This window comes from Anopheles marshallii, chromosome 2, assembly GCF_943734725.1.
Source record: "Anopheles marshallii chromosome 2, idAnoMarsDA_429_01, whole genome shotgun sequence".
Taxonomy (NCBI): domain Eukaryota; kingdom Metazoa; phylum Arthropoda; class Insecta; order Diptera; family Culicidae; genus Anopheles; species Anopheles marshallii.
This window is the reverse complement of record NC_071326.1, coordinates 81,384,006-81,401,850: the sequence shown is the minus strand read 5'-3', so window position 1 is coordinate 81,401,850 and position 17,845 is coordinate 81,384,006. Positions and strand designations below refer to the sequence as shown.

The following is a 17,845-nucleotide window of genomic DNA, read 5'->3' as shown; positions in this document are numbered from 1 at the left end:
CCGGACATCACTCACCTGCAAGTCTAGTGGGACTTGCGGAACTTTTTACGGCTGCCCAACAAGACCTACCCTGAATGCCCAGGCAGCGTGCTAAATGAAGAAAAGGTTTCGCACAGGGAAAAACCGTTTAAATATTGCTGTGTAAAATGTTACTTTTTTTTAGCTATTATTCATCCTTCCCGTGACGCGTTCCAGCCGGTTGACATTATGCAGGCAGGCAGGGGAAGACATTACTCCCACCGAACCGGGCCAGGATGGTATAATTTTTAATAAACTCTTTCCGTAAGATTGTGACAAACGGTAGCTTTTTCATGGTCCAATGAAAGTAAACGTGCGTCGAAACGATTGCTAAGGTCGACAAACAAAAAAAAATGGTACAAACCGCCTTCCACCTTTGAAACATTTCCGTGCCAGTTCTGCTCGTGTGTCATCCCAACCAGACATCAACTGCTTGACAAGGGAACGACTTTTGCTGTCGTAAATCTGCCGGGAAGCTGTAAATCTGCTGTTCTGCACTCCCGTGATGGAATTACACCCCCCATCACGCTATCCGCCCACGGATGGAACCCCCCAAAATAGAACCATTTCTTTGAAGGCCATCCCTGAAGAGCATCCTCTTTTATGCCACCTTTTGTGGAATATCAATAAGACAGGTGTAGCAACATGCAGCTTGGAATGTCAATGATAGCGACGGTTTTTGAGCGGAGACGGTGACTTTTCAGCAGGCTCATAAAATTTCAATTTCGCAATACAGGGGCAATACCGTAACACGCTGTTCACGCTGAGTGGGGACGCATTTTTCACACCAGCCATTAATGGGTAGATAAATAGCACCGCTCATAAATTGTGTCTTGCCTGATGATTCTTCTCTAGCCAGGCATGTCACATTGCACCTGAGCACGGGTTTTACTCTAATCAGTTATTTTTCCTCGAAACAAATTACTTCCTACAACCATTCGCTAGGAATATAAGAAACAGTAGCAAAAGGTTGGCCATGGCCTCACTCATATGAGGAGCGATTGGCAGCCATTCGTAAGATTAATTTGCCGGTTATTTGCACAAGGGTTAGTTGGTGATTTGGGCATCTCTATTTGGACACAAAACACTTTTTGTTAAAAAAATAAATAAAACAAAACATTGAAATAAGATCATAAAAGTGTATCATACACCATTTACTGTTTATTAAATTATCCTTTTTCCATCGGTTCGCTTATATTTTGGCCGGCTTTTTGGTTATTTGTTTAAGGGAGGTTATCATTTTGGGGAATTTCACATAAAATTTGAACACATTTATACCTTTTTTATAATTTACCAATACAAGTATTACTTCAATATTCTATAACATTTGTTTTTTTTTTGTTGAAAACATCCGATGATACATCATAGACCCTTAGATGTAAAAAAAAACTGTGTACTTCGCTAACTTAGAAGGTCTATTTCGTTATTAACTAACAAAATGACTGCTTAAACCCCTGCAAACAAAATAAATGCTACGAAGCGGATGAAGCTACGCATATTGTCCTAGTACTTACAATTGTCTGTAATATATGGACAATACACTAAGACGACAAAAACGTCATAGACAGCATAGAGAGGAAGAATAATTTTATGATACCAGATGAGTTCAGGATAATGGAGGTACTCTGATGAATTATCTGATGAATTACTATACGAACTCCGTACTGTCATGCTAATAATTTAGGATCCATTCGGCTAATAATTGGCTAGCAAGTCAAAACATTCGAATGATACCGGACGACTCTGTCCGTTTAGTAAATTCTGGTGGTTGATATGAAAGCAGGAGGGTGGTTAAGTGAGATGCGATTTTTATGCGATATTATATCGATTATATCGATAGCCAATGGAACTTCTACGCATACCTTCGCAAATGGAAATCCTGTCCTCGTCTAACGTTTTGTCAGAAAGAATTACTCTACATTGGCGTCCTTTACATCGACGAATATCTAAAAACCGAATATTTATAATCCAACCTGTGTGTGTGCACATTGATCACGTGCGCAACCAGTTGATCGCAATAAAAGTGCAAAAACTAACGGCACTAGACATTGGACATGTATGAACCTCCAATTACAAGTGCCGTTGATCTGGAGGTACATAAAGTTTCTACATTTTGTTAGATTTGGTGAAAATTTCTTCATCATTTACTGAAACTTTGTGACTTTTTTAGAAAATTTCTCAAAACTATTTCTCATAGTGTTTTATCTAAAATGTTAACCTTTATTCGATATCGGCACCATCACTATCATCAGCTCTCATGTCATCGATCTATTCATCCCACATTTATTCTTCCGCATGCAACTCCTCGTAGCCCTCGATCGTGTCATTTATCCAGCAAGCAAACTTCGCCACGTCCACATAAACTCCCGGCGCATCAGGTTTGCCGCAATCCAACCCCCAGGAAGTAATGCCTGCCAAAACGTAAGACCCATCCTCCTTTGGGCAGGCCATCGGTGTACCACCATCCTTATCACACGTATCCTGGAGGTCTGCCGCACCCGCACACATAGAACTACGATGCAACCGGAACGAACTGTCGGCGTCCGCCACCTGATACAACATCTGGCAACGTGCCCGTGGTACAACGTCCAGCTCAATCCGCTTCATTACAGGTGCTGGCTGCTTAGTTCGTACGTCCAATCCCCAACCGGTCGCGATACAGCGCTGCCCGTCGAATACATCCTGCGGGCTCGGAAGACACAAGGGTCGAATGTGTGCCGTGTAGATAACGCTTTGCTTCAATACGGCTAGAGCTATATCGTTCTCGGGAGTGCAAAAATCGTGGAAGGAAGGGTGTACGATGTGCTCCTCTATTCCAATGTCCTTTAATCGCAAAGAGAGTAAAAATGCATGCGCTGCAAGGATATTCTTTTTACATTTAACGGACTTACCTGCGCTGGATAGATCTCCGCATCGGACTTAATATTCCACTCACCAAACCGAGCTACATATCGATGCGGTTTCTTCAGCGTGTGAGCTGCCGTCACTACAAACTTCGGATGTATGAGAGTGCCTCCACCTACGTATATTAGCTCAATATTTTTCAATGAAAAAGATATTTGAAAAATAGCAACAGTCCAAGGAAACTCCGCATATTTCGCATACGTAAGATTCGATTCCACGTTGTAAACTAATCCTTGAGGGTTGGAAATTCCACACTTCTGATCCGCCCTTGGTACTGCGTCATTTGCTGCTGGGGTCTAAAATGATAATGCGCTCTCAAGGGTTGGTTTTTTCGCTTCAATGCAATATAATGAAAACATTTTAATTCCTTTACCGATGTACTATTGGTAAGGGATGACCCTGCGCAGCAGATCTTCATGAAATCTCCACACTCGCTCTCTTCATCAACCTGCAGTGTAATAAGATCGCTTTGTCCAAGGGTTGGTGCATCGTCCACACTTCCGGTAGGGCAGAGATGTTTCGGTAAACAGTGGCCACTATTACACGGCTGAGTAGAATGCGTAAAAAGAATGCAAATTAGATGAACGCATCAGATTTTCAATTATATAATTATACTTCTGGTTGCTTTACGATGTTCGCTGCTGTATGGTGTAGAGTTAGGCACAGTAGAACGATTGCACTTGGAAGATACATTCCGGGACCACAGTACTTGATACGATGCCAGCACAAGCAAAACTAAAGGTATTCCGAAAGGCTAACCAAACAACATTACAGTTGGTTTGTTTTAAAATGATAACACACATCTCGTGTGCGATTATTACTGTTTATTTACATTTAATCAGCCATGCGCGAAGCCACCACTCGGTTAAGCACAAGAAAGAACATGTAAGATCGATTGCGCTACTGCAACCATTCTATGTGTAAGGGTGTGTTTCTATAGCGCATCTCAAGTAACATGCAATGGAATTTAAAATCGGTAGTAGTGATAATGATTCAAACGCTACGCACAGGAGCAAGATGTTACGAGCAAGAGCTAACAACGAATAAACCACGACGATGACGTAGAACAATGATGAAGCCGTTGAACAGAGTAGTAGTTTAGAAGTACCATTTTTTAGTCACCAACGATCAGTTGCACACCATGCTCTCTCTCTCTCTCTCTCTCTTTTGAAGTTAAACAGCTAACAGAGATCTAACAGGCACAAGGAAGAGCCGCTTAAAAATCGGTTCTATCTTTTTGATAATACTTACCACCATATGGAAAACTAAACTAACTAAAGAGCTAACAACGAATAAACCACGACGATGACGTAGAACAATGATGAAGCCGTTGAACAGAGTAGTAGTTTAGAAGTACCATTTTTTAGTCACCAACGATCAGTTGCACACCATGCTCTCTCTCTCTCTCTCTCTCTCTTTTGAAGTTAAACAGCTAACAGAGATCTAACAGGCACAAGGAAGAGCCGCTTAAAAATCGGTTCTATCTTTTTGATAATACTTACCACCATATGGAAAACTAAAAAACTAATCTAAGATTTGGCCAATAAATAAGTTCTTTTGGGTGTTTTTATTATGTTCGTTTATTTAGTGTTTTAATGTAATGTGAAACAAACTGTTGAAAGTTGCAACAATTGATTGGCTATTTTTTTCGGTGCGCTACTGTAAAGTCAGAGTTTCTTACTAGGTGACATCTTAGTGTGTTATCTTTATTTCATGTAAGTGTAGAAGTGTGCGTTGACTAATTCCAACACGTTACCACGTGGGTATAAGTGTGTTAGTTCAAACAATTGCTACAGCCACTCTTCGTATTGGGAAATCATGCGACGAAGCCAGCCAGCAAAATTCGCCACGTTCACAAACACTGCAGGATCATCGGATTGTTCACAATCCAACTGCCGAAGAGCTAGTCCCGCCAATACGTAAGACCCATCGTCCCTTTGACAGAGCAAAGGAGTTCCATCCTCTTTGATACACGCATTTTGGTCCACAGCTGTGTTAGCGCACATAACATTGGGCTCTTGTGGTACTGATATACCTAACCGCCGATTCAGCATCTCACAATGTCTGCGGTGCACAACTTTCATCTCCATGCGCTTCATGATGGATGCTGACTGTCCAGTTCGTGGGTCCCATCCCCATCCGGCAGCAATGCACCGACTACCAACAAATACGTCTTGTTCACTTGGAAGACACAGGGGTCGAATGTGTTCCGTGTAGATGACAGCTTCTTTCAGCAATACAATAGCAATATCGATATCGGGTGTAAACGATCCCCGATAAGACGGGTGTACAGCATATGCCTCTACCTCAATATCCTATTGTGGTGAAGAAAAGAACCGGGTTATGCTATTTATATATTACTGACGATTGACTGCTTGCACTTAAGAACATGACTCACCCGTGATGGATAGATCTCCGCATCTGACTCAAGGTTCCACTCACCGAACCGAGCTATATGACGGTATGACTTCCTCAACGTATGTGCTGCCGATATGGCAATCTTTGGATGTATAAGAGCGCCTCCGCCTAGGTATGTCAATTCATTACTCTCCGATGAAAAAGGCATTAGAAACAATGCTGCCGTCCAGGGAAACTCCGCATATTTTGCGTACGTCAGATTCGACCTCACTTGGTACACTAATCCTTGAGGGTTTGAAATTCCACACTTGTTATCAGCTATGTTCTAAAATGTTAATTAATTATTCGCTTTAAGAGTTCCGGATTAAACAAAAAAGGATAATAAATCCACTGTTTTACCGAATTGATATTCGACTCCTTGCAGCATATCTTCATGAAATCTCCACATTCGTTGTCTTCGTCGACCTCCAACGCTATTACACCATTTTGTTCCAGGATTGGAACATTATTGGCCCTCCCCGTTGGACACAAATGTTTCGGCACACAATGTCCACCATCACATGGCTACAAACAAAATATTAAACAAAAAAATGTTAAATGAATCTTACTCACACCTCTTATAGCACTAATTGTGTCATACTTCAGGCTTCTGATTTACAGTGTTTGCTGCCGCGTTGTGTAGAGCAACGCATAGTAGAACGATTACACTTGGAACATTCATCGTTTTCAACTGCAGCACAACACTTCACACAATGCCGACTGAAGTGATACTGATCGGAAATTACTGGGCAATATTTATTCTAGCGAGATGAGATAAGTTTCTTTATAATCAATAATGCATCTTCCATTGATCAATACCAGGAAAACCAATCAGCCCATTGATTGTAGCGTAGCGAAAACATAAAGCTGAGCAAAACAGAATTGATTGATGTAACGATCTTCATCAAATCTCATAAAAGTTCTTGGAAAATGTAATCAAAGCATATGCTGAAGGTATCCTGATAATCTTAACATCACATCCCAGAGTAACGTGAGTGCATCGTCTGGAAGGAAAGGAGAACAGTGGTAGTCGAAGGACTTAGTATACAAAACAATGAGTTACACGTTTCACGGCTCCATTCCATTGCCTTCGGACTGGTGACGAATTTAACATTGAACTGAGTAGGCGGTCGCCAAGGGCTTCACCATGTAGACGTATTATACGTACGAAAGAGTGTCTAGATTGTGATGTTCAAAGGCTCAAATGATCGAGTATTTCAATTAAGATGTAAGAATTACATGTGTAAGTGTAAGTTTATGTAAGGAATCATAAGTATTGGAATATAAAATGGATAGTAGTGATCATGATTCAAACGGTACAGGCGGGATAATCTTGATAGGAGCATGTCCTGACGGTAAATACACTACGGCGATGACATAGAACAACGATGTTGCCATTCAAGCATTGGACATGGAAGATAGACTGCAATAGTATAACATTGTTTTAACCCCAAACGGCCATACAGACATTCTTTTCAGCACTAATCTTGCTCACATTATACTTTGTTTCTCAAGGAATTTGCCAGCTAACAGAGACCTACGATACTCAATGGCTCCTTCCAAGTGAGTGTATGGTTTCGGTAATGCTCGGTTTATCAATATCAACTGATTTATTTATTTTTTTACAAGCAAAAATATAAATCTTGCACAAACATCGGCTTAATTATTGAAAAGTATCCAGTGCTCAAGTATCTTGGACCCAGACAGACAAAAAAATTGGATGAGGTCACCATTGTGGGACTTGAGATTTTGGGAACATTTTGTTACCAAATCGGCATATTTTCAGTTGCCATTTTCTAATGTCTTGTTTTCTTTTTTGGCCCGCCACTCATCGTATAGCTCGGGTGTATCGTGAAGCCAGTCTGCAAATTTCGTCACGTTCACAAACACTGCAGGATCATCGGATTGTTCACAATCCAACCGCCGGAGAGCTATTCCCGCCAATACGTAAGACCCATCGTCCCTTTGACAGACCAAAGGAGTTCCACCCTCTTTGATACAAGCATTTTGATCTCCTGCTGCGACCGCACACATAAAATCACGATGCTGCGGGTGTCGGATACCTAACCGCCGATTCAGCACCTCACAACGTCTGCGGTGTACAACTTTCAACTCCATGCGCTTCATGATGGATGCTGACTGTCCAGTTCGTGGGTCCCATCCCCATCCGGCAGCAATGCACCGTTTACCAACGAAGATTTCTTGTTCGCTTGGAACACAGATCGGTCGAATGTGTTCCGTATAGATGACAGGTTCTTTCAGAAACGCAAAAGCTATATCGTACTCGTGTGTAAATTTTCGTCCAAACAACGGGAAATGGCAATTTACCTGTATATCAATTTCCTTTTGTGGTGAAGAGAAAGAACAAATTATGATATGTGTAGTGTACTGACGATTGACAATTAAGAACATGACTCACCCGTGTTGGATAGATCTCCGCATCTGACTCAAGGTTCCACTCACCGAATCGAGCGATATAACGAGTCGAATCATTCAACGTATGAGCTGCCGTCACTACAAACTTCGGATGTATGAGAGTGCCAACTCCTGCGAATGTCAGTTCACGTTCTTCTGATGAGGAAGTTATTTCAAATATTGCTACCGTCCAGGGAAACTCCGCATATTTTGCGTACGTAAGATTCGACCTCACTTGGTACACTAATCCTTGAGGGTTGGAAATTCCACACTTGTAATCAGTCATATTCTGGAATGAAAATGCATTTATCCTTTTCAGAAATCGGAAGGTCAATAAACGAGAATAAAGTTACTGTTTTACCGAAATTGTATTCGAATCCTTGCAGCATATCTTCATGAAATCTCCACATTCGTTGTCTTCGTCGACCTCCAACGCTATTACACCATTTTGTCCCAGGACTGGAACATTATTAGCCCTCCCCGTTGGACACAAATGTTTCGGCACACAATATCCACCATCGCACGCCTTCAAACAAAGTAGAATAAAATGTTGAATGAATCTCACTGTCACCTCTTATTTTACCGATAGCGCTGTACTTCAGGTAGCTGAATAATAGTGTTCAATTCCGCATTCACCAGGGCTGCGAACAAAAGAACGATTACACTTGGGAAATACATTGTGTTTGACTGCAGCGCATAGCACTTTACACAATGCCGACTCAAGTGATACTAAAATTATAATTACTTAGCAGTATTGATCGCTTAGAGATCAGATGAGTTTCGTTACAATCAATAATCAATGCATCTTTCACTGTTCAGCACGTGAACAGCTGCTCACGAAATTGAATGTGGCGCAGCGAAAATAGGAGGCTGTGCAAAATAGAACTGATAGTAACGATCAAAGTTCCTGGAAAATTCAATCAAAACATATGCTGAAGGCATCCTGATTAATCATAACATCTCTTATCAGAATGCAGTGAATGAGAGGTGTTAAAGGGGAAATTAACTGCGATAAGCATGAGATTTAGTTAGTTAATCGATTTTCATTTCGTTCCGTTGCATTCGAACAGCTCCGATTAATGGCGTCTTCCTGGAATAGTAAATCAATCATTTATCTTTAAATTTTGTATATTGAAGCTGAATTATATCCAGCCTTCTGGATAGATTTACGCGAATAGCGTTAATTTATTTCAAAAACTTTCATTTTTTGCTTTCAGCTATTTGTGTTTTCTTCTCACAGTTTATCCAACCAACAAACTTTGCCTCGTTTTCATTGCCTCCTGGAATAACTGACACATTAAAACCCACCAACCAGGAAGCTATTCCTGCCAAAACGTAAGACCCATCGTCCTATTGGCAAGCTGAAGGGGACCCTCCATCTTTGGTGCACATGTTTTGGCCCTTCGATGCCCTTACACACATGCTGCTATTATGCACTCCAGATTGCATCCCCGGCACCTAGAACATCATATTGCATATAGCGCTACATAATAAATGCTGGCTGTCCAGTTCGTACATCCAATCCCCATCCAGTTTCGATGCACTGATGATCATCAGCTACATAACGTGCGCTTGGACGACACAGGGGTTGAATGTACTCCGAGGAGATGGCCGTTTCTTACAACAAATTCGGCGATAATAACGATAATTCAGCCAATGGAATCACAAATAGGCTCGATTCGTCTATACAATAGGCGACAAAATGTTTCGTTTGGAAAATTATCAATTGCAGTTAAAAAGTGATCATACAACCATGCCTCAAATTGTAGCAATATATCTCAAGAAATTTACCTTTACACATATTTCCGGATCCAGCATTATATAAATTTCTTTCATATGAATAGACAATGTTATAAACTCTAAGTATTGGCTGATATTTTATTAGAATTTTTTGTGTAGTACTATTCAGATTGAAGAACATCTTATAGTCTAAGATCAGCATAAAATCAATGCATTTCTTTCTGTGTTTCATAGTGTGGTGCTATGAAATTAACTGCCGTTCTGGCATGGGAGTTGATTTGCATGTTCTGCTTCCAATTAGTCAAGTTCGTGCACTATGTTATTTATCCAGGTAGAGTACTTCGCCACATCAACATATGCTGCCGGAAAGCCTGGTGAACGATAATACACAACCCACGAAGATATTCCAGCCAAAACGTAAGACCCATCGTCTCTTTGGCACGCCAAAGGAGCACCGCCATCTTTCATGCACGTGTTCTGATATTCATCCGTGTTCGCACATATTAAACGATCTTTCAGTCGTAATGGAGCCAACTTCGAAACAATCTCACATAAATTTTGTGACCAAACGTTCATTTCTATCCGCTTCATGACGGACGGTGGCTGCTCTGTTCGTATGTCCAAACCCCATCCGGTGGCAATGCACCGTTTACGATCGAATACATCACGAGCGCTTGGAAGACACAGGGGTCGAATGTGGTCCGAGTAGATGACCGTTTCTTGCAGGACACCAAGAGCTATATCGTTCTCGGGTGGAATTGCGTCGATGTACTCAGGGTGTAAGAAGTGTGCTTCTATTTCAATATCCTTTGTGGTAAAGAGGGCGAGAATGTTAAATTAACAATTGACCTCCGAGAAGGTAGCGTCACAGAAAACGTTGACGTTTGAACAACCTATCTACAATATGACTTACCTGCGATGGATAGATCTCCGCATCTGAATTCATGTTCCACTCACCAAACCGAGCCACGTATCGATGCGCACCCTGCAGCGTATGAGCTGCCAATAGGACAAACTTCGGATGTATAAGAGTGCCTGCCCCTACGAGTGTCAGTTCAGCAGGGTCCGACGAGGAAGATTTTTGTAATATAGCAACCGTCCAAGGAAACTCCGCATATTTCGCGTACGTAAGGTTCGATTCCACGTTGTACACCAATCCTTGAGGGTTGGAAATTCCACATTTCTGGTTGGAATTATTCGCCGTTTGCTCCATTATTTCGACAATTGTCTGAAACAATAACGGGTCCTCACAATTATTGACTAAAAGAAGCATTTAATTGAGAATGCAGTAGCTCACTTACCGAATTTGAAGTAGACTCCTTGCAGCATACCTTCATGAAATCTGCACATGCATTGTCTTCGTCAATTCGGATCGTTGGGACACCATCTTCTCCCTGGATTCCTGTAGGGCAGAGATGTTTCGGCAAGCAAACACCACCATAGCACTCCTGCAAATCAAAGGTACGAAGCAGTATACATCTCACCCTTTCGCCTCTTATTTCACTGACAGCACTATACCTCTGGACCCTGAATAATACTGTTCGATTCCGCATTAGCCAAGGCAACGAACAGCACAATTACAATTGGGAAATACATCGCTTGTGACTGAAGCATAGCACTACTTCACACTATGCCCGCTCAAGTGAAACTGTTCCATTTCACATGATGCAACGCGAAATATAACTGATAGTAGCGACGCTGTTTGGCACCATAGCGTTCTTGGAAATACAGCCCTTGATCAGTGTATAATCTGTAGATGTTTAGATAATCGTGTGGTATTCTCAGAAGCAGTGACGATCGAAGCAATAAAAATCGGCAGGTGCCATCTTAGAAGGCTGGTGCATGAAGAGATAATGTTACTTAACTCTTAACTTAACTTAACTTAACTAAACTTAGAACTTTTCTTCTGCTCAAACAACTTCTTTTGTCTTTGGGAAAATTACAAAAGGCTGAAATGGCTTAATGGCTGAAATGAGCCGTGTTGGTGAGGACCTGGTTACCTTGTGTTGGATATATCACTGGATTCACAGATTCACTTGCTTTTTCAAATTTGTTATTTAAGGTTCTGCAAGTTTCTATTGGAAAAAAAGTTCACACATCTATGTAAATTTTTTCCCTACGACACACTGCATAAGACACAACTAAAGCATACGCTATTCTTCGACCATTAGCCATTTTCCATTGTCCCTTTACGGATGCTAACGAGTGTAATTTATCATGCCGTACCGAGCCATTGCCCGAATTAGACTGAATTAAAATGACATAAATCGTCCTGCTACTAAATGATGCTGAACATAAGCGGTCACAGCACAGCGCTCGAGCATACCGAGTTTGAAGAAGGAAGCAGAATGGCTAAAGATCTTCCACGTGCCAATCGTTTGGTTTTGGTTTTATTTATGCTTCCTCTCGATACGATGGAATGGGGTGAAATTTCGTTTTCCAGCGGAAGCATAATCGTAGAACTGCCCCCGTCTTAAAGAGGCTTAGTTTAGCAGGTGACTTTAAGTCTATTTCTCTATTTTTGCAAATGTTCTTCTCTTGTTAGGATTTTTCATCACACAATCAACGCAATTGAATTACACAGCAATTAGGAAGAACCACCTTCTCACCCGGTCTGCCACAATTGCATTCCGTTCGGTTGGCGTTTAATGATTCATTAAACAATTACCCAAAAACGATGCCTTCTTGTTTCGGTCGCGAACATATTGACGGTGCACGGTGCTGTCTGCCGACTGTTTTGCCACTAATTCACCAAACACCAAAGTCCCGCTGATGCAAACACCTCAGCTACTCAACTGCGCTCAATTTTGTTAATTGATTTATCATTCCTCATCTACAATCCCAACACACGGCATCCCATCGCTCACGCGCTGCTCATCCGTACGGACAGCCCAAGCAAGTGTCGCGCTACTTCCGACAAGCACCGACAAAACGTCGGATGCGGTCGAATGCAGCCTAAAAACTTGTAATTAAATTAAGAATACCAGACTCTGCACAGCCTGCCCGCCCCACGGGTACGCCTTGTCCGACCCGACACGGCAGCCGGGGCGTTAAAAGCAAACCCGAATAAATTCCAATTAAGCAGCATCCTGGTACCGCGCCGAAAGTAGTCAATTTATCGATGGTGTCGATAAGCGTATCGAAAACGTCCTAACTCTCCCACACCCGTGTGTACGTGGCGGGCATATTTGCGAGCGATCTTTCGCCTATTTCCCGTACGGACGTTTCGTATGGAAATTAAATTGTTGTTTCGGGAAAAGCGGTGTTGCCCACCGTGTTGGGAGTACGTGTCGTACAACATTACGCAGCAGAACGGTAAACAGCAGCAACGAGCATTATCCTTGGCGCTATCGGCGCTGGATTAAACACGACCAGCTCATCAGGTTCTCGTTCTCCCCAGATGCAAATTGATGATAAATGATCAATTTCCACACCTTGGTGCGCGTTCGTTCCGTTACAACGCGCTTGTAATGCGCTAAATAATGGAGTGTTGCCAGAATTATGGAGCTACAATATACTAATCCTCCAAAGAGAAGATTATTTCCATATGAAGATGTAATGGAATGATGCAAATTTTCACGTAAAATGATGCCATTGTAAAGTTTTAAGGTATACATATCTGCAACGGATCTAGGATTTGAAATTTTAGTAGAGATTTGAAAGAAACGAATTTATTGGGATATTTTGTGTACACTTGAGTTGTTTGTGCTCATGAATAACCAATAGGTGGAAGTATCTCAGGGTGAATTACTCGCATAGAGTTCTTTGTAGACGGCGAAGTATCACGTCAGAGTTCTCCATTGTCCTGTTGCTCACCTTAAATTAATTCATAAGATGTTTCCTAAGAATGGTGTTAAAAAGAGCACCAAACATCACATGTCTGACTCAAGACTCCTGTTTAGTATTGCTTTACTGCCATTAAGTATTACTTCCAAAAAGATAACATTGATTGATTCTTCTCCATCTTGGTGCTAAAGCGGTCATCATCTGTCTATACTTATCGGAATCAAGAACAATATCATCTTTATTTCAGATGGAATCAAATATCAGGAAAATCTCTACAGTGACCACCTGAAGTGTACCATATATATTTAAGACACTTTAGACGCTACAATAACTTCTTTACTTCTGATAAACCACTCTGGTCCAACGTCACACAATAAAAAACGATTCAAGTTTTCTAGTCATTTTGGTAGTTTAGAAGCCATGATTAGGAAAAAAATTGGACAGGAAACCATATGGCCTACTACTGCACTCAATATTCTGACACTTCTGATCTCTTCATTTTAGTAACAGATAAATAAAATCAAAGCAAGCCTGAAATGGTAGATTAGACTTAGACCCCTGAAGATTGTTGGGAGTCCACTAAAGAAGAAATATCCTCCTTTAGCCTTGCATTTTACTGGACTTCAATCAACTAGGATTCTCAGATCCTCCAAGAATGATAGAGATTGAGAGAGACCTTTCAAGCAAACTTCAACATTATTGTATTGGAACGGAAAAGAATTCAAACAGTAAAGAATGCGATGGTTTGGATAAGGATATCAACCTTGTGATCAATTTCGGCTGTACGTACGTTAAAAGGGAACGCTATTCAGTCACACTAACAGTGTAATAAGAGCATTGCAAAAAAAAACCTCTTGCATAATCCACAAGCAATGCCTTTCTCCTTCAAAAATTCCTGTCGGGTGCGGTTTTAATCAACACAGTTTGCGTATTAGTCTGTGAGGGTCATTTAAGATTTAAATTTTCCAAGGTTTCATAGTCCATAAATAATGTAAAACTTAGGATATGTTACCAGTATCATCTTCATTTATTATTTATTTATTTATTTCTTCCATGATGACGGCGTTTGCCGTATTATCAACAAAGTGTTGAGTTATTACAAATATTTCAAATTTTACAAGGCATTTCCTCCTTGCGAATTGCCTTATCCTGGGCATACTCGGTTCAGTATCATCTTCACTTAAAAGAATTATTGTACAAGAACGATAAGTCATTACCATTTTTTCAGATTAATTTGTTCGATTATGTTAGAATCAGCATAATTGATTAGATGAGAAAATACTAAACTAAGCTGATTACCCTAAATTAACCAGAAAAAAGTGTCTGAAACCAACTAAGCTTTCGTATTGCCCAAACATGGACGGGATGTAATACAAAAAACAAAAAGATTGATCATTCTTGTATTTCTGTCCCGTGTGCTAATCTAATTGAAAAAAAGACTTCATAAGACACAAAACAAAAACAATATTTCCAATTAAAATTGAACTGTGGCGCAACTGAGCGAAACCCTGCCCAGCGCTCATTTATTCATGCAAACGCTGCTCGCATTTGTACGTTGTAAAAATTTAATTAAAATCGATCACACTTTTGACACGCGCGGTCCATCGAGAACTTGATTAATAATAGAACTTTGCATTGAAAATGGGAAAGTTTTTCCAGCAAAACGCAATCGCCCATCATCGGAGTGGCCTGGGTCATGGGGGTTACTAAACACTAGACGCTACAAGAACGCACGAGCACGCACACAGCATCGGGAAATGAGTTCATCCGCCACAGCTGTTCGATTGAACCATTCCGGCAGCATGTCCGTAGCTGGGATCACGTGTTAGTAGCTTTGGGGTTTGCCGAATCCGGATGAACGGGAAATCAAGTAAAACATAAATTCGTCGCCGTCAGCAGGTTTTGATTTTGTCACACAGATTCCAAGCACCTCCTTGGCGGGAATGGGCTGTTTTTTTTTCGGTTTCTTCGTTCCCTTGCATTCAGCTTGGTTCGGTGGAAACATTCATGGCATGGCATGGTACGACCCCGCACAAACTCCCACCCTGCGCCGCGTTTACGGACCGAACCCAAAATCCAATGGGGCTGATAAATTATTCAGCACTTTCACGTTTCCGCTTCCGTTATTCATGAGTCTGTCATTTTTCTGCCACTGATTAATGAGCCTCCCTATCGGTTTTGGGGCTCGACGAAGCAAAATGTTGCCCAACAAAATGGTCTGCAGGCGCCTTCGTGTGTTTCATGGTGGTGTGTTCGCCTTGGGTGTTGGAAAATTCGGAAAACATCGTAGATGGTTGTGAATTTTAGCGTCATCATCTAGAGAAGCTTCTATTTGCCGTATCCTTGATGGGAAATAACTTTTAGCGAAAGATGAGAAAACCGGAAACACACATTGCGATATAATAAAACATGCTATAATAATATAGATTAAAAAAACCTTCATTACTCAAACGTTTTGCTGCGCCACCACGTATATATTATGCAACAAAATTCCAGCAATTATCCCGTTGCGCTTCGTTTGACAGGGTCATAAAGAATGGAACAAACAGCGAACGCATACATCACACGCACCAATCATAACGCGCATGAAATGGTTTCGTGTTGCATTTTCATCCCCGTTTTGTTAGCCCCTGTTAGCGAATCTCGTTTCAATCACAAGACCCCGGACGAAGGTGTTAATTCATGCGTCCCGTGCCGGACCGGGTCCACTCGCATGTGTCGATGCGAAATGGGTTTCCGATACATTTATAACCCGGCGTGCGCTATCACTCATTATCATTAACGATTCTGACAATTTTCATAATTGAAAAATGGAGAGGAAAAGCGGAAAATTTATGGTCTTCAATGCGTTGGGGTTTTATATTATTTTGCTTCCGGTCTGCATGAAATTTGATGGAAGTGGAGTTGGAAGGAATTTTTAATTACATGCTTTACGGTGTGCTTTAGCTTCAGTAAAAGTATACAATTTGTCGCAATATTGTTGAAAATTGTAAATAAAAATAATTAAATATCCTAAACAATTATGTCCAAATAAAGTTTTGTTTGTGTAAAAGTCCTTCAGTGATTTGCTTTATGAGTTATCATATAGTTATATTTATGAAATCAATGGAATAATTTTCGAACGTGCACCTTTAATATAAGTACAAATAACCTAATTAGTAAAGGATGATTGCAGGCTAGTAAGGGGTGACTATGATTAAACTGGCTTAAAATTCGCGGTAGTTCTATATTTCTTCAATAGAAGAACATTTTAAAACACTTCCAATCCGTTCTTCATCAATAAAAAAGGCATAATAATATGAGAAACCGCTGAGAGATTTTAAAGGACAACAAACTTCCACATATTGGCAATGATTTTTTGAAGAGTACAGTAAAGTAGCTCTTGTTATTGCCCAACAAACACCAAGCAACTGGTTAGCAACCAAGGCCAACTTGGACTACAATAAATTAAAACCGCGAATTTTTAAATATTTGCGCCCTGTTGTCGAAATAATTTGAAGTATTCAGATTTTCTTGAGCTTTTTACAAGATTTTATTTCTTAAATAATTTCTTTAATTATTCTTTTAAAAATAACTAGTAATCTTTACCCTAGCGTTAAAATAGACCAAATTGATCTTTATGTGAAAAAGAATTCCTTTTCTGGTGGGACCACATTAAAAACCTTCATTATGAGTCATGAGATTTCCTTCTCTCGGGCCCGTCAACCTTACCACTGTAATTATTATCTTAACTCTATCCAGTTATGTCGAGTTTGTGAAATTCGATTGTAAATTAACTTTCAACGCTCACTTCATAACCATTGTAAAGAAAGCTTTTTTATGGCGCTGGGCTATCCATAGGCTCACAACTTACATCAGAGATCGGACATGTTTGAAGGCGCTTGTTGCTGTTTAGTCCGTACTCCTCTAGAATATGCATATGAATCCTGCAGCTACGGCTATAGATACGGCTATAATGAGCCGTTTCTTGGTTGTCTTAGATACTTCAACAGCCTGTATCACCTTTTCGATTTCAACCTTTTCTTGACCGCTTTCTGTTCCCGCTCCCGTCCTACTAACAAAAGCTTAGCTTAGGCTTCACAAAGTATTCAAACTATTAAACCCTTTGGACGGACAATTTAAGGCCAACAAAAATCAAATAAAATACAAGGTATACCAAACTACAGAACCTAACACGGAAACCTACTGTTTTTGTTGCTAAAACTACCAGCTAATTTATCTACTAATTAATATGTCCCGGGCATTAATGTCTAATCTTTCCAATACCATGAATAGTACTCACAATTTCGTAACAATCTTATGCCTTGGTCTATGTGTGAATACATATCCTCAAACATGAGTTCCTCGACCAACTTCTTATAAATATATAAACAAAACCGAAAGCAAAAAATAACGATTAAAGTTTGACGTAGTAGATGACCTTCCCATTTATTGCCACCAGAAATCTGACATTCAATTGTAGATCCGATAAAAGAGACATAAGTGAATATCTATTTTACAATCTCCAAACTAGAGAGAATTCGACTCTCCACCGTCATGTCAAGAATTCGCTTGATATCAAATCTTTTTTCTATGTCAATGACTT

General features: G+C 40.6%; 4 protein-coding genes across 4 annotated transcripts; all 4 read right to left on the bottom strand.

The window, feature by feature from the left end:
- Positions 1-2,301: 2,301 nt before the first annotated feature.
- Positions 2,302-3,615, bottom strand: LOC128719974 (inactive CLIP domain-containing serine protease A8-like). Its single transcript, XM_053813616.1, has 4 exons — positions 3,538-3,615; positions 3,296-3,469; positions 2,910-3,218; positions 2,302-2,841 (listed from the first exon to the last, which is right to left on the bottom strand). The coding sequence occupies exons 1-4, from the start codon at positions 3,613-3,615 to the stop codon at positions 2,302-2,304; spliced, it is 1,101 nt and encodes a 366-aa protein (XP_053669591.1).
- A 1,097-nt stretch (positions 3,616-4,712) lies between these two features.
- LOC128718683 (inactive CLIP domain-containing serine protease A8-like) lies at positions 4,713-6,001 on the bottom strand. The gene is made up of 4 exons (XM_053812302.1): positions 5,921-6,001; positions 5,680-5,844; positions 5,321-5,605; positions 4,713-5,237 (listed from the first exon to the last, which is right to left on the bottom strand). Exons 1-4 carry the CDS (start codon positions 5,999-6,001, stop codon positions 4,713-4,715), a joined length of 1,056 nt encoding a protein of 351 aa, XP_053668277.1.
- Positions 6,002-7,101: 1,100 nt separating this feature from the next.
- Positions 7,102-8,412, bottom strand: LOC128718681 (inactive CLIP domain-containing serine protease A8-like). The gene is made up of 4 exons (XM_053812301.1): positions 8,332-8,412; positions 8,096-8,260; positions 7,739-8,023; positions 7,102-7,662 (listed from the first exon to the last, which is right to left on the bottom strand). Exons 1-4 carry the CDS (start codon positions 8,410-8,412, stop codon positions 7,102-7,104), a joined length of 1,092 nt encoding a protein of 363 aa, XP_053668276.1.
- Positions 8,413-9,771: 1,359 nt separating this feature from the next.
- Positions 9,772-11,070, bottom strand: LOC128718680 (inactive CLIP domain-containing serine protease A8-like). The gene is made up of 4 exons (XM_053812300.1): positions 10,993-11,070; positions 10,776-10,922; positions 10,388-10,702; positions 9,772-10,281 (listed from the first exon to the last, which is right to left on the bottom strand). Exons 1-4 carry the CDS (start codon positions 11,068-11,070, stop codon positions 9,772-9,774), a joined length of 1,050 nt encoding a protein of 349 aa, XP_053668275.1.
- Between the last annotated feature and the right edge of the window lie 6,775 nt (positions 11,071-17,845).

What these genes read in the sequence shown, in the direction of transcription:
- LOC128719974 (XM_053813616.1), bottom strand. Translation starts at nt 3,615, where the DNA reads ATGTATCTTCCAAGTGCAATCGTTCTACTGTGCCTAACTCTACACCAT. An exon ending in CCCTTACCAATAGTACATCG is followed by an intron (nt 3,219 to 3,295) that starts GTAAAGGAATTA and finishes TTATCATTTTAG; the next exon opens with ACCCCAGCAGCAAATGACGC. An exon ending in CGGAGATCTATCCAGCGCAG is followed by an intron (nt 2,842 to 2,909) that starts GTAAGTCCGTTA and finishes TTGCGATTAAAG; the next exon opens with GACATTGGAATAGAGGAGCA.
- LOC128718683 (XM_053812302.1), bottom strand. Translation starts at nt 6,001, where the DNA reads ATGAATGTTCCAAGTGTAATCGTTCTACTATGCGTTGCTCTACACAAC. An exon ending in CTGTAAATCAGAAGCCTGAA is followed by an intron (nt 5,845 to 5,920) that starts GTATGACACAAT and finishes TTTTGTTTGTAG; the next exon opens with CCATGTGATGGTGGACATTG. An exon ending in AGGAGTCGAATATCAATTCG is followed by an intron (nt 5,606 to 5,679) that starts GTAAAACAGTGG and finishes TTAACATTTTAG; the next exon opens with AACATAGCTGATAACAAGTG.
- LOC128718681 (XM_053812301.1), bottom strand. Translation starts at nt 8,412, where the DNA reads ATGTATTTCCCAAGTGTAATCGTTCTTTTGTTCGCAGCCCTGGTGAAT. An exon ending in AGGATTCGAATACAATTTCG is followed by an intron (nt 8,024 to 8,095) that starts GTAAAACAGTAA and finishes TTTTCATTCCAG; the next exon opens with AATATGACTGATTACAAGTG. An exon ending in CGGAGATCTATCCAACACGG is followed by an intron (nt 7,663 to 7,738) that starts GTGAGTCATGTT and finishes TCACCACAAAAG; the next exon opens with GAAATTGATATACAGGTAAA.
- LOC128718680 (XM_053812300.1), bottom strand. Translation starts at nt 11,070, where the DNA reads ATGTATTTCCCAATTGTAATTGTGCTGTTCGTTGCCTTGGCTAATGCG. An exon ending in GTATTATTCAGGGTCCAGAG is followed by an intron (nt 10,923 to 10,992) that starts GTATAGTGCTGT and finishes TTTGATTTGCAG; the next exon opens with GAGTGCTATGGTGGTGTTTG. An exon ending in AGGAGTCTACTTCAAATTCG is followed by an intron (nt 10,703 to 10,775) that starts GTAAGTGAGCTA and finishes TTATTGTTTCAG; the next exon opens with ACAATTGTCGAAATAATGGA.